The 13,894-nt window shown below is 50.4% G+C and overlaps 1 protein-coding gene across 5 annotated transcripts in view; it reads left to right on the top strand.

Annotated features, from left to right (window-relative positions):
* LOC122394425 (3-hydroxy-3-methylglutaryl-coenzyme A reductase-like) overlaps positions 1–13,894 on the top strand; it is a 33,115-nt gene that overhangs the window by 4,915 nt on the left and 14,306 nt on the right. For 3 of the 5 annotated variants that reach the window (XR_006258864.1, XM_043391293.1, XM_043391296.1), the window contains exons 2-7: positions 9,307–9,488; positions 9,661–9,772; positions 10,205–10,292; positions 10,562–10,752; positions 11,980–12,086; positions 12,801–12,949. Coding sequence is in view for 4 of the 5 variants with exons in the window: in XM_043391293.1 (XP_043247228.1) it covers positions 9,327–9,488; positions 9,661–9,772; positions 10,205–10,292; positions 10,562–10,752; positions 11,980–12,086; positions 12,801–12,949 (809 nt within the window). In the remaining variant the exon portion in view is untranslated. Of the gene's footprint in view, positions 1–5,635; positions 5,851–9,306; positions 9,489–9,660; positions 9,773–10,204; positions 10,293–10,561; positions 10,753–11,979; positions 12,087–12,800; positions 12,950–13,894 lie in introns of those variants that run through there. The other 2 variants (XM_043391294.1, XM_043391297.1) reach the window with 2 other exon arrangements.

The following is a 13,894-nucleotide window of genomic DNA, read 5'->3' as shown; positions in this document are numbered from 1 at the left end:
CGCTGCTCTCCAGGGGAGGCTTCAGACTCTGCAAATGGAACAGCAACTCCAGGGAGGTGCTTGCGAGAATTTCGATTGAAGACAGAGCAGTTGGTGCCGTAGATCTAAGCGCGTCACTCCCGACACAGAAGGTCCTGGGTGTGCAGTGGGATGCAGAGCTAGATGAGCTGAGTCCCAGTGCTCCGTCAGTCACGAAAGTCGGGCCGACAACGCCAACTACAAGGCGCGAGATCCTACGGGTTATCGCTGGTATTTTTGACCCACTGGGGCTGGCGAGCCCTTTCCTGGTCATGGGGAAGATGATACTGCAGACACTCTGGTCGACTGAACACACCTGGGACAGCCCTCTCTCTGACGAGGAGTGCAGCGAAGTTGCAGCTTGGATCTCAGAGTTGCAGTCAATAGAGAAGATTCGAGTCCCAAGATGCTATGCGTATCAGCACCACACCAAGAAAACAGTCACGAAGACGTTACACGTCTTCTGTGACGCCTCTGAGCGAGCCTTTGGGGCAGTCGCTTACCTCAGGCACGAATATGCAGACGGTGCTATCCACTGCTCCTTGATTATGAGCCGATGTAGGGTGGCGCCGCTAAAAAGGTTGACGATCGTCCGTCTAGAGATGCAGGCGGCGGTGCTGGCTGTGCGCTTGGCGGCCCAAGTAGCTCAGGAGCTGAACTTGAATCAAAGTGACACGGTCTTTTGGAGCGACAGCAAAGTCGTCCTCAGCTACATCGAAAACAACAGCAGGCGCTTCCACGCGTTCGTTGCTAATCGTGTGGCCGAGATCCGTGACGTGTCTGAGCCCAGACAGTGGCGTCATGTGCCGACCGAGCTCAACCCAGCAGACGACTGCTCGCGGGGATCGAAAGCCTCCGACCTGAAGAGAGACAGCCGATGGATAAGGGGACCCGACTTCTTGTGGCAGTCAGAAGATGCCTGGCCACCAGACCAGCAGCTGTCACTGAAAGATGAGGATCCAGAGCTTAAGACCGTGATGGTCACACAACACAGCACCCGGCTGGCCACCCTTACCCTGCCTGACCCACAACGGTTCTCTAAATGGGTCCGCTACCAAAGAACTGTCGCCTGGATTCTGCGATTCACGAGGAACATGTTGAGAGTGCTGAAGTCTCAGGTCGCACAGCCAAACGCCCTCGAGCGGGAGCCACTATCTGCCGAGGAGCTACATGAAGCTGAAAACATGGCGGTGCGAAGTGCCCAACGGCAGGCATTCGCCCAAGAGATTGAGGCACTGAACGAAGGTAAGGAGCTCCCTTCGTCAAGCAGTCTTCTGCAGCTGACTCCAATGCTAGACTCAGAGGGGCTGTTACGAGTCGGCGGACGGCTATCTAATGCTCCTGTGCCAGAAGAGACCCGCCACCCTGTGATCCTCCCGAGAAGTAGCTGCATCTCGAGGCTCATCATCGACGCAGTTCATCGACGACTGATGCACGCGGGAACCGAACATGTCCTAAATGAGCTCCGTCAGGCCTACTGGGTGCCGCGCGCCCGGCAAGAAGTCAAGAAGGTAGTGGCTGACTGCCCTCTTTGCCGACGACGCCGAGCTAAGCCGTGTCAGCCCCGCATGGCCGACTTGCCGACCGCACGTTTCGACACGAAGTACGCCTTCAGTTCAATTGGGCTCGACTTCTTCGGTCCTCTAAAGATCAAGGTGCATGGAGGACGAATCGAGAAGAAGTGGTGTATGCTGGTCACGTGCCTCTCCACGCGCGGGGTCCATCTGGAGCTGACATCCTCCCTGAGTACCGACAGCTTCCTGATGGCCTTCCGCAGGTATATCGCACGACGTGGACCGCCATCAGACGTCTTCTGTGACAACGGATCGTGTCTGCGGGCTGGAGAGAAAGAGCTACGCCAGCTGCTGCGACAATGGAACCAGCAGACTATCAGCGATGAGCTCACTCAACGCGACATCCGGTGGCATTTTAACCCACCGGCTGCCTGTGATATGGGCGGCGCCTGGGAACGGATGGTGGGGACTGTCAAACGCGCGCTGAGAGCTGTCCTCGGGCGGCTGCTTGTCTCCGAGGAAGTACTGCACACTGTTCTGACTGAAGTGGAAGCAGTCGTCAACAGCCGTCCACTCACGCACGTGTCGACAGACCCGAACAGTTTGGAGGCACTGACGCCCAATCATCTGCTGTTGGGGCGTCCGGTCAGGCGTCTGCCTCCGGGATTGTTCCGAGACGAAGAGAGCTGCTCCAAACGAGTTTGGCGGCAGAGCCAGGCGCTAACAGACCAGTTCTGGCGGAGATGGCTTCGAGAGTATGTACCAGGTCTGGCATGCCGACCGAAGTGGAGATCGGAAAGTCGCAGCCTGGCAGTGGGGGATCTCGTCCTCATCGTGGAGAACGGCAGCCCGCGCGGCCAGTGGCCCCTGGGACGCGTGACCGAGACAGTTCCTGGGCCTGATGGCCGCGTCCGGTCTGCGCGCGTACTGGTCCGTGGAGGAGAAGTGCACCGCCCCGCCCGGCGGCTCTGCCTGCTGGAGGAGGCGCCCGGGTCATGAGCTCGTGTGCGCCTGCTCCGCTCCGTTGGCGGGGGGAGGGTGTTATTTCTGAAAGTGCCAATCAATTATCCTTATGAGGAGGATCCGTGCAGATTTCACATGAAATCCAACAATGATGGAAAATTATGAAAAATGTAGAACAGTCTGGGTGAATGATGGATGATGTGAAACGAGGTGAATTTGTATCGACACTTGGCTAATAGTTTTACGAATTTCGAATACAGTCATTTAAAGTAACTGGCCCCTTTTACGATACCCGGCAAGAACAATCGTTAAAATGTTATTGACGTAACATAGATTGTAGGCCTCGAGACTCGAAGTTTTCATGATTCTGTGCAATACCCCGAACATTGCCTTGGAACAACAGCGTTTCTAATTCAGAAAATCAGCCGAATTAGATCAAGGCCTTCTGTGTGAAGCCGGAACGCCTCTTGATCTGACGGCCACCAGCCGCTTGGCTTCATTCATTGGGTCCGCTCGTATAACCGGGCGTAACGGCGGCGCCCCTGTCTGGGCCCCCGCAGCCAAGGCCGGAGCGTGGAGTGGGTACGAGGTGCCGGTTTCTGCGCCGGCTGCGGTGATCTGGCCGGTCAAACCCGACTATTTCACCGCGCCGGAGATCGACGGGCTGATCTGCCCGGGACGTGCGATTGGAACCCTATTTGGTACAGAGGCCATGGGCTGTAGGTTCCAGTTTTCCGGAGCCCTGAGCTCAGAACTGTAAGCATCAACCGGGTCCCGTAGTTTAGAGCCGAGACGGAGCGGTACCGCAATTTACCTACATTTGATGCATGGGGATACATGGGACCGACTTTTAACCCATCGTAAACGCTTCAAGGAGAATCACCATTCGGTATGACCTGCTGAAGAAGTAGTCGTCTTCATTTAATAATTCTACATCTGTAAAAGGAGCCGATATTCCGACAAACAGTATTGAATGACTCACATGACGTATGTCGCCGGTCGACAATGACGATTCAGTATCCAGTTCCATCGTTAGATATCAAACAAGATAGATACCATAATTATTCGTGTCTCACCAGTCTTTTAAGAATGGCCATCGTTATTCCTCGTAATTGTGGGCACTTGCATTACACACATGCAGCAAATAGCAATGAACACTTCGCCACATCGGGACAGCTCGAGACGGTCGTTATAAAATGGACACGAAAGACGTCAATGGCATATGGACAAATCGACCTGGGCTTACGCAATACATTCATCTTTTTTACTTGGGGATTGAATTGAATCTGTGTTCATCTTGCGCCTTGCGGTTTGATTTTATCGCCAAGCAACGTATAAAGTTCGAATAATGACAATTAAATGACTCGCATGATAAATCCATCTATATTGAATGTTTTCATTCTCAATAGGTTACCTACATGTACCTAATTTTAGGTAAAGCATTTCCCTACCATTCCGACATTTTTGAGAACATCTTCGTGGCAATGGAGACGTTTTCGCGTATGGAAAAGCGGTGCTGCACAGCCTAGGTATCGCAGAAAAAAAAAGATCGCTACAAAAGGTTCATTAGGTATATGGAAAACGATCGTAAAGAAAGCCATCTTTTGCTGAGAATGTTAAAGTTGAACACTTCTAGCGTGGCTTAAATGCAGCGAGCGAAAACAGCGTACTGTACAGCGTATGGTAACAGGTATGTGACCGGGAGAAAATGCACGCGAATTCTGACAAACAGCGTGCCAGAAGAGAACGTAAGATCCGTTTGCACGATGAAATACCTCGTTACAGCGTGAGTAGAGCCGCATATACCTAATACCTACCTACTCGTGCAGTCGCGGGCCGGGCCACGCAGACCCAAGGTCCTTATTTAAACCGCTTAGGCGTCCGAAGCCTGCAGCAGAGCGTTGCGGGCCATGACGCCATGGGACACTTAGCCTTGACCCGGCTGTCAGCAGGCGCACGCGCTGGTCACGTGTCTCTGGTCGGGCTCCTCCGTTGGGGAGAAACTCTCGTGCACATCCGGGACGGCGGCTGGGCGCCAGGGGAGGACGGCCGGCTAAATAACACCGATAGCACCCACCGCCGGCGGCTCCAGACGCGGCCGAATGGAAAGTGAACTGGCCCGGCCGGCGCGGCGGCCGGCGCACGCCAGGTGTGTAAGCTGCGCGTGCCTGTCCCAGTGACCTTGTAGGCTGTAGCCGAGCTGTGCGACCGTCACCGTATGTGTGTGTGTGTCTGTGTGTGCGAGTCGGACTGCCGACTGTTGTGTGGGTCTGTGAAGCGTGAATGGTGTGACTATACGTGACTGGGACTGCATTTTAATGTTTTTATGTAGGAGCGCAAATGGAAGAGCTCAGTGATTTGTTGTCGGATTTATTTTGAAAGGGGTGAAGCGCCTCGAAATTTGGGCATTAGAATCGACTGTCTCTACTCTCTAGTCTCTGTCCTCTGACTTGTGTCGAGGTGCTGCCCGATAGCCGCCTATAAACTTAGCCTGTTTGGGCAGCCGGTTGAGCATTATAACTCTAATCGGTGTACTAAAACGGTGATCCTGTGTTACATGCCTTGGGCGCCCTCTTTCCAATGAGAAAATTCCGTTTTTTAACGAGAAATCCACGTTTAAAACTGTCTTATAGACATAGCGAGACCGAGTGTCCGTCTCATTCGCCGACTCACTGTCCTCACCAACTTCACACCATGACCCAGGGCCCTGTGAAGAGTCTCCGTAGTTATATCCAAGGCCATGTACATTGATACGGTATAGCTACGGTATATCGGTAGTAGGGTACCCTAACAGCCCTGGTCCAACTCGAAGGCGGTTTCTCCTGAGGAATAGACGGGCAACGCTCGACCGAGTCCCGAGATCGCGAGTCGGGACGAGACGAACCAAGGCGATAAATAGGTAGGTACCGGACGAACTAGATAAATAACGTTATGGTTTTATTTTCAGTGAATCTGGAAAAGTCCTTGAATTTGATGTAGGAATGAAATCAGAAATTGTGCCCCGATTACATTTTCTTTACTCATATTCGGAGACACGAAATATTTTTTGCTTTGTTGTGGTTCTGCTACCATATGAAGTGATATGGTAGCAGTAAAAAGAGGCATAAACTACGTGCTAGAGACATACCTGGGATTGCATCATAATCCGTCGAATGTAACCATTTATTAGTGATTATTATTTTCTCTTCACCTGGAGATCAAGCTGGGCGAAGATAAATAATATTCATATGGACCAAAGAAAAGCATAAGGTGCTTTAATCTAACCTTAGCTGTGAAATCACCTGACTAGCTATACTGAGCCAGTGCCCAGCCCCAGGCCCTGGCCAAACCAAAGCGCAAAGATCCAACTTCAAAGGTATGCAGTGCGCTGAGCTCTCATTTAAAATATATTGAAGTTTCATGTTTGAGTCAGAGACCAGAATATCAAGCTATTATTTTCATGTATTTGTCTTTGTTTTGCATCAGTTATTGCACTTGTAACTGTAAACTGTCATTGATGGTTCAGGTTGGTTGCAAGGGACATGAAATTTAAAGTTGACCCTTATTGTAGTATTTCATTGCAAAATTTTGTTAAGCTGGTCTTAAATCTGACCATAATTTATTTAATATTTTAAGTTGATAAATGATACATATTAGGTACCTCGACTCGGCCTGATAAGAAGGTTAACCATTATTGGCCATTCTTTCATCATGATGCATTAGGTATTTGTTTAAAGTTATTCAGACAGTTATAAAACAGGCGTCTTACTTGTTGTTGCAACCAAGCAGGGGCACTATACCCCAACTAAGATGCTTCTTTCTAATGAAACCAACACTAACCCTAACCTAACCTAACCTAACCTAACCCAAACAAACTGAAACATACAATCTGCAACCAGGAGCGGCGCCACGGGTTTTCGATAGGGGGGGACGGGGACGGGGGCTTCCCTGACCGAAAATCCTAAAAGTAGATACTGAATACTGATCGTGTATGCAAAAAAAAACGAGGCACGTAACGCCACGAAACTTCGCAAAGCCCAAAACACATCGAATGGTGCATCCCGTTTCCAAACTTATCCTAGGACACCTAAGATCGATCACCTTTTCAAGCATCCTTGCCTCTAAATCAAAATTTGCAGTCTTGCCAACTCAAAGCTGGTTTCCTACAAGCTGCGTACCTATTGCTTAGGTATGAGTAGCAGTGCCAACTATTCTTACGTTTCGTACTTTCAAATTTTCGATCTTACGTCTGGTCAGCTTCAGGGCTTCACCATCATATATGTAGTCATGGAGGAAAAGTGGGAATGTCTTCTGCTCTGACAAGTGCGCAAAAACTGCAACATAATTTCAGAATCATGACATCACCACCTGATCCATATGCAACGGGCAGGGTGCAGGTAATGGCTAGCCGTCAGTGGTCATGTCATCGGTGGTCACTCAAAAGGTCATGCTAGGTCATGGAAGGTCACCAGCCGTTATTTAATCACACTTTCTGATGGATTTTACTTACCAAGAGCTTCACGGGAAAAACGAGCGCATGCACCGTGGAAAAAATTGAGTGAAAGGGTCTCAGGTCCGGCGACCTCTGCAGGTGACATGCCCCAGGGTAGGATTCCAGTCCTTGTTGATTAACTTCGTCGAAAATGGCAGTAGAGCTGTGATGTCGGCACCATTGTGTTCGTCATGATCGAGCTGGCACGACCTGCATCGTTCTCATATTCACCCTCCAATCGTAACAACTACAGCAGGGATTGGCAAATGGCGGGGCACCCCCTTTGGGAGGTAATGAAGGTCTCTGGAAACCTCATCCCTCATCTCTTTAGCATTAGTGGCTCTCCTTATGGAACAGGTTTCTTGACTGGTCTGTTTCACTCCAGAATGCAAAGACTAGTCAAGGTAAAACCGAGCGCACCACAGTGAGCACAATTTCAATTTGATAAGCTGGTGTATCTCAATTTTCATGTAGAACCTTTCACGTATCACGTAGGGTTAAATGGCATAGATTTGCTGGGGTTAAATGGCATAGATTTCAAATGGTTCCTGTGGTAGAACTGCCATGCTTGAATTTGACTAATTAGGAATGGAAAATATCCATATAGTAACGGAAATCTATGGAATTTCAGTAAACTTGGTTTTGTCGGCAATGGGGTCTGGCAGTGGGGTGGGGAGGTAATTACTAGTGGTGCCAATTTCATGAAATTTCAATTCCAATTCCGATCCAATTCCAAGAAATTGCCAAGTAAATTTCCAATTTTGTCCAAAGCGGGGGCTATTCCAATTTTTAACGATTTTTGCATTTTTTGCGTAAATTTTAAAAGTGTTTAAAAGCGTTTTAAAGGCCTCCGTTTTAAAATTTTAAATTTTAAAGGCCTTGTGTTCCGATTAATTTCCAAAAAATGTTAAGAATTCCGTCCAAATTCCAAATTGGAATTGGACAAAAATTGGAATTCCAAGAAAAGAAATTCCGATTGGCACCAATAGTAATTACCCTGCCTGGCGCCCCAAAAAGGGGGGGGGCACGATCCCCGAGGCCCTGCCGATCACCTTCTAACTACAGGCATCACAGCTCCACACCTTTTGCAGATGGCCAGGACCCCCTGCGATACATCCCAACAGCAATCTTTATTCAGAACCTGCCTTGATTAACCAACGATGCATTAAATGCGACGGATAACTCTACAATGCATTATTATCAACTATTGAACGGGCCTCGCCGATAGGGGGGTACTGTACCCCCCTAACTTTCGATAGCGGGGGACCTGTCCCCCCCGTCCCCCCCGGTGGCGCCGCCCATGTCTGCAACATATAGCCTACAACCTGAAACTGACAGCCTACCTGTACCACCTTCAACCTACAAACCTACAACCTACATCTCTGAATGTAGTTCCTCTCCTTGCTTGCAAAAACGGAAATGTGATACCTACTTTATGACTATAATTATTTCTGATGGTTATGTAATCAATAAATTGTAAATTAAACCATCCAAAAATTGCTGCCGTGATATATAATTGATTCATAAGCATCAACTTTACATCTTCGATATAAATTCTGACTGAACTGCTGAATTTCTTGTCCTTGGGCTTTAGCTACATCAATCATAGCTTGGCTCTCACTTGCTAAATTTCCATAGCCACTTTTGATCTATATAGCCCAAAACCAAAATAAGCTTAGTGAAATTTATCTCAGACAAAAATTGGTAGGACTGCACTCCATTTGTACCACAGTTCTTTCTGGTCTAGAGTTAATGCAATTGTTTTGCTGAAAAGCTCATTCACACATGTTTCAATGATGATTTTTTTTTTTTTTTTACTGTCATGCCTTAGATGAGGCATAGTTATTGAAGATGTTGCTTACATAGGTTTACTGCAAAATATATGACATTCAGTTTGACCCCATGCTTTATCAGATGTTTCAAATAGTATAATTGTATGCTTGAATGTAATAAATAACACTCGAATTGATCCAGCATATGATGTAACATGCAGTTTCACCTCAAGTCAAAGAGAGTGTAATTTTATAGATTAATTGTTTAATTTTAACTTCCACTCATAAGTGTAGCCAAGGTATCCGGCATGCTTTACATAATTTGATGCCTGTAAAATCTGAGCCATTAATACCCTATTTATATTTTAGTTATTTTGTCATTCACAGTAGATATGGATGAGTTGTATCAAGCATGAAATTTGAAACAGGGCACACAGTGCTAACTGAGGTTCATTTGGGCGCATACAGAGCAAAAGCTTCACTTTGTTCCATGTTTTGGACTGTAACTCCTCTGACTTGCCCCAGTTAATTGTATGTAAGCTTTGACCACCCCTCTTCTGTCCGTCAGGCGCCCAGGTGTGATCAGCCATGGCGCTGTCGTCGTATTTCCGTCGTCACGGTCAGATGTGCGCCTCCCACCAGTGGGAGGTGATTGTCAGCATCATCACCTTCACCGTGTGCATGCTGACCGTCAACGACCGGCGCGCGGCTCTGCACTGGCCCGACCGGGCACCCTGCAAAATACCCCAGGTGAGGGATGAGCCTCCGGCACTAACAGCTCTGGTGTACTCGGTGTTATTTGTTTCCTTATACTGAGTAATCTCGCACTCGTGTCACCACCAGCTAACGTCGTACTGTTTCTTACCTCACCATATGCGCACAGTTCGTGTGCATGCGCTGACACCCTGGGTCCTCTGTGCAGGAGTATTTCGGTGCTGACGCCGTCGTGATGACGGCTGTACGCTGTATCGCCCTGCTCTACACTTACCACCAGTTCCGGAAGCTGCGCGCGCTCGGCTCCAAGTACATCCTCGGTGAGTGAGACACGCCGAACGGGGCTCATATCTTCTAGTACCCAACTGTTAGAGGGAGGGGGATGGAGAGAGTATTCTGTGGGAGGGAAGTGAACGGCTTCTTTTATTATGATGTGAAAATATTGCTGGGACTTGAGGAGTACAAGATCATGTTGACTTATGCAGTAGTCAATGTTGGGTGTTATTTTACCAGTTGTGACTCGCTGAAGGGTCTTTCCCATTCGCTGTTTGTCGTAGCCGAATGAGACATCCCATGTTTTCTTATCCTGGTCAAGTCCCGGTACTTCCCAACATCGCCTCATCACCGTGTCAAGTTGCTGTCCTGCGGTTTATTGTTCAAACGTTAGTGCTTCACTGCGGTTTGCTGGTCCCAAAGCAGTCACCAGTGACGCTGGACGAACTGAAATATGACAATATCGGTCACCGTCACAGGCCTGGCGGGACTTTTCACGGTCATCTCCACTGCCGTGTTCACATCGAGCATCATCAACTTCATGCACAGTGACATGACAGACCTCAAGTGAGTATGCGCTCGGCGCTTGTGGAAAACGCTGCGCAGCCATGGCACAGCTGACAGCGTGAGTTTGACAGGCAGTCAAGTACTGATTTGGGGGGGGGGATGGTCGCTTATTTACTGCACAAACAAGTATGGTTGTTTGTTTTTAGCAAGTTTGTTTTTCGCTACTTTTCTTAGTTTTCTCGTTACTACAGAATTTAAGCATTGCAAATGCCGTAGACCTGTTTATATCATATCACCTTTAACATTCCTCCCTCGTCTCTCCGCCGCAGGGACGCGCTGTTCTTTTTCCTGCTGCTGATCGACCTCTCCAAGGTGACGCGCCTGGCGCAGTACGCGCTCGCCTCGCGACGCCTGGACGAGGTCGAGGTCAACATTGCGCGCGGGATGCAGGTGCTGGGGCCTCAGATGACGCTCGACGTGCTGGTCGAGGTGCTGCTCATCAGTGTCGGCACCCTCTCAGGTCGGTCAGAGTGGGAGGGGCGGGCAGTGGGGTCGTGTGGGGCGGTTGGTGCAGTAGTTGCGGTAATTGTGACGCTGATACGGACTGGGCCGCTTGGAGACGGGACCGAGATGGGGCAGTGCAGGATAGCCGCGCGGGATCGCTTGGTAGTTAGGCGGTGATTGTTAATCATTGTGCCAGATGAGGATATTGATCTGTTCATTTACGCTCGTTCACATGTGATTGGACTGCCGTCGGTAGATTGCACTCAGCTCCGGTCTCCGCCCCTTACATAACCCCTGTTACTCGATCCCCATCTCGGCCGGGAACCACTGCCCTTCTCAGACGGGTCGCGGCTTTAGGAGCGAACTAATGCAGCTCGCTGTGACCGCTCCACTTCCGCCGCCGTCTGCCCGGTGACAACCAGTCCTACCACAGAGGTACCGATGTAGTCTCCTCCCCTCCTCTCTCCTCTCCTCGCTCTGTCCTGAGCCCGATGACGTAAACCGCAGTCAGTGTAATGTGTATCTCCGGGGCTAGCCGCAGAAGCCGGGTATCACGCTCTTTTCGCACTGGATAGTGGTTATCGGTATACGCCGTGGAGCGGTATTACCGTAGCGGATTTCTGTTTGGCGCCATCGGACACGGCCTCCGGTTGGACCCGGCGTCCCGGTAGTGCCGGTGACGTCAGAGACATGATGACGTCACCAGCGAGTAGTGTGACGCGCGTGGGGTGGGAGGGACGGCGGCGTTACGGCGGCGGCGGCGCGATGCTGGCAGACGCAGCTCCTTCAGTGACAGTTTTAGACGTTACGTAACATGTTGATGACATGCTGCGAACGATATCGGCTGTGATCAGGCGCCAAAAGTCGCCTGGTTAGAGAATGATTCTTTTTGTGTGGCGATTGATATGATGAAATGTGCAGTTTTTCCATATCATGGATGCAAATGTCAGCGAAGTTTACCCTCGCTGCCGGCATGAAAGTGGCGTAGTTCGAGCGTTGACGAGCGTTGACTTTTTGGCGCTGAACTGTGCTTCTGAGTCGACATGCTCGTAATGCTGTACTCAGCCTATACACTTATTACGTCATATACTAATAGTCGCCATTAGAAAGCCGCCTGGTGTGATATTAATAACCGTCGCGATCGGTCTGGTGGGGTCAGTAGGCCGATTGGTCCTAACTGGACCATATTTGCCAGTCCGACCGCCTCGTCTGACTGTGGTGTCCACTGCTCTCTGACCCGCAGGCGTGTACCGTCTGGAGGTGCTCTGCTGCTACGCCTGTATGTCTGCCGTCATCAGCTACCTCATGTTCATGACCTTCTACCCGGCCTGCCTCTCGCTCGTCCTCGAGGTACGCATCGTCTACCGTTTGTTCTAGCGCGGTTCCAGCGGACCTTTAGGCATCCTCTCCAGATCCAATGGAGTGGTCACCAGGCATAAACGCTGACCATCCTGAGTCTGTTAGATACGAACGGTAGGCCATGGGATTAGTAGTATTTTCTGAAATGCGTGTTTAGCAGTTGATTTGACGCATGCGATATCAGTGATCTGAGATGTTATTCATAGCGGTCAGCTTACTCAGTCACCCCCAATAGGTTACATGGTTGTTGGATTACTGGCTTAGGTTCCCTTAAATAGCCGCTTGCTGACGTCAGACCGTTGAATTGAATGTATGCCGGCACATGGTCCCTGTCATGGGGGCGCTATCGGATGGCTGATCCACTATATCGGGATCGGAGGGGCTATTTGGCGACGCTGGGGTCGGGAGGCCGCTTACCGTTATGAATCGTTACCTTAGTATGGTGTTGCTCGCTTGTCATTTTCGTGTATCTACCGATCGAGCCTCGATCAGGTCTCCTGCTAGTTCGTATGTAAATCGTCACTGATTTGTACATGCCCAATCAGAAGCCGCGCACTCTGCCGATATTCGCATGTTGATTGTTGATTCCACATTTCATTCCTGTATCTGATGGTCCGCCGACCCCCGTTACCCTGCCGGCGCTCCACCAAACTGACTGGGTTTGTTTTCACCCACCGCTGACCCCGGCTCGTTGCGTCTGCGCAGATGTCCAGCGACGTCGGCTCGGAGACGCAGCCGTGGCAGCTCAAGTCGCTGACCAACCTGCTGCAGGAGGACGAACAAAAGCCCAACATCGTCATCCAGCGCGTCAAGATCATCATGTCCATCGGCCTGACGTTCGTCCACTTTGTCAGGTGGGTGACTCTACGGGTGACCCCGGTGACCCAGTGCTGACCCCTGGTGACCCGGAGCTGACGTCAGTGACCTCAGAGCCGCCCGGCGGTGCAGTCACCGGCGTGCTGCAGGCGCGGTGTTACTATTCCCGTACAGAGTTACGCCAGCGGCCGTCCCGTTTGGGTCGCTCGGGCTGTGAAGGGTTCGACTGGTATCTGATGGTCGATGTCCGGGGGCGGGCCGACGGTGCTGCCGCCTGGTGGGGACCTGGGCGGTGACCCTGCGGCCGCTCCGGTCCGATAACAGTCTGGTGTTATTCAGTAACCGCCGGGGGCTGTGTGCTGTGCGGTGAGCAGTGCCGCGCGTCTGCATGTACCAGCAAGGGATGGTGATGCCCTCTCCCGGAACAGTGACCCACCTCAGCTCTGTGCCGGCGGTTATATCTGATGGAAACTGAGTGGATTTGGGGTAATTTGTCAGAAGTGCAGCAGTTACCCCAGTGTGGACTGAGTCAGCGCCCAGTGGCTGCTATTAGGTAAAATTTCACTAATCTCGTCAGCGATTCAGCCTCGGCCGATTTGATGTGTCTGTCTGTTTCCGAAGAAGTGAAAGTGTTCTTGCTCTCGGGTGTGCCATGCGTGCTTCCCATCCTTTAAATACAGCTGGGCTCTGTTTTGTTAACGCTCCTCTTAATTTGCTCGTAATTATGATGTCTTTTACTGCACTTGTATCTGCCATGGTTGTATCGCTAATTTTCCACAAGCCAAATAGTTAGATGCTCCACTCCACCTGAAATATGCGATCATGTTTCCGTGCCCACCTTCTAACACGGTTCAGTGTTCTGTGCAGCCTGTGCTATGGCTCGTCCCGCGTTGGACGCGAGACACTAGGTCCGTCAAGCCACAGCCGCTAACTGCCGTTTGTCCACCTGTCCACAGCGCTGGCCGTCGTTTGTCCACCTGTCC

Source organism: Amphibalanus amphitrite, unplaced genomic scaffold (assembly GCF_019059575.1).
Source record: "Amphibalanus amphitrite isolate SeventyFive unplaced genomic scaffold, NRLGWU_Aamphi_draft 000591F_arrow, whole genome shotgun sequence".
Lineage (NCBI taxonomy): Eukaryota > Metazoa > Arthropoda > Thecostraca > Balanomorpha > Balanidae > Amphibalanus > Amphibalanus amphitrite.
Note: the sequence above shows the minus strand (reverse complement) of the source record. Positions and strands in the feature narration are given on the sequence as shown.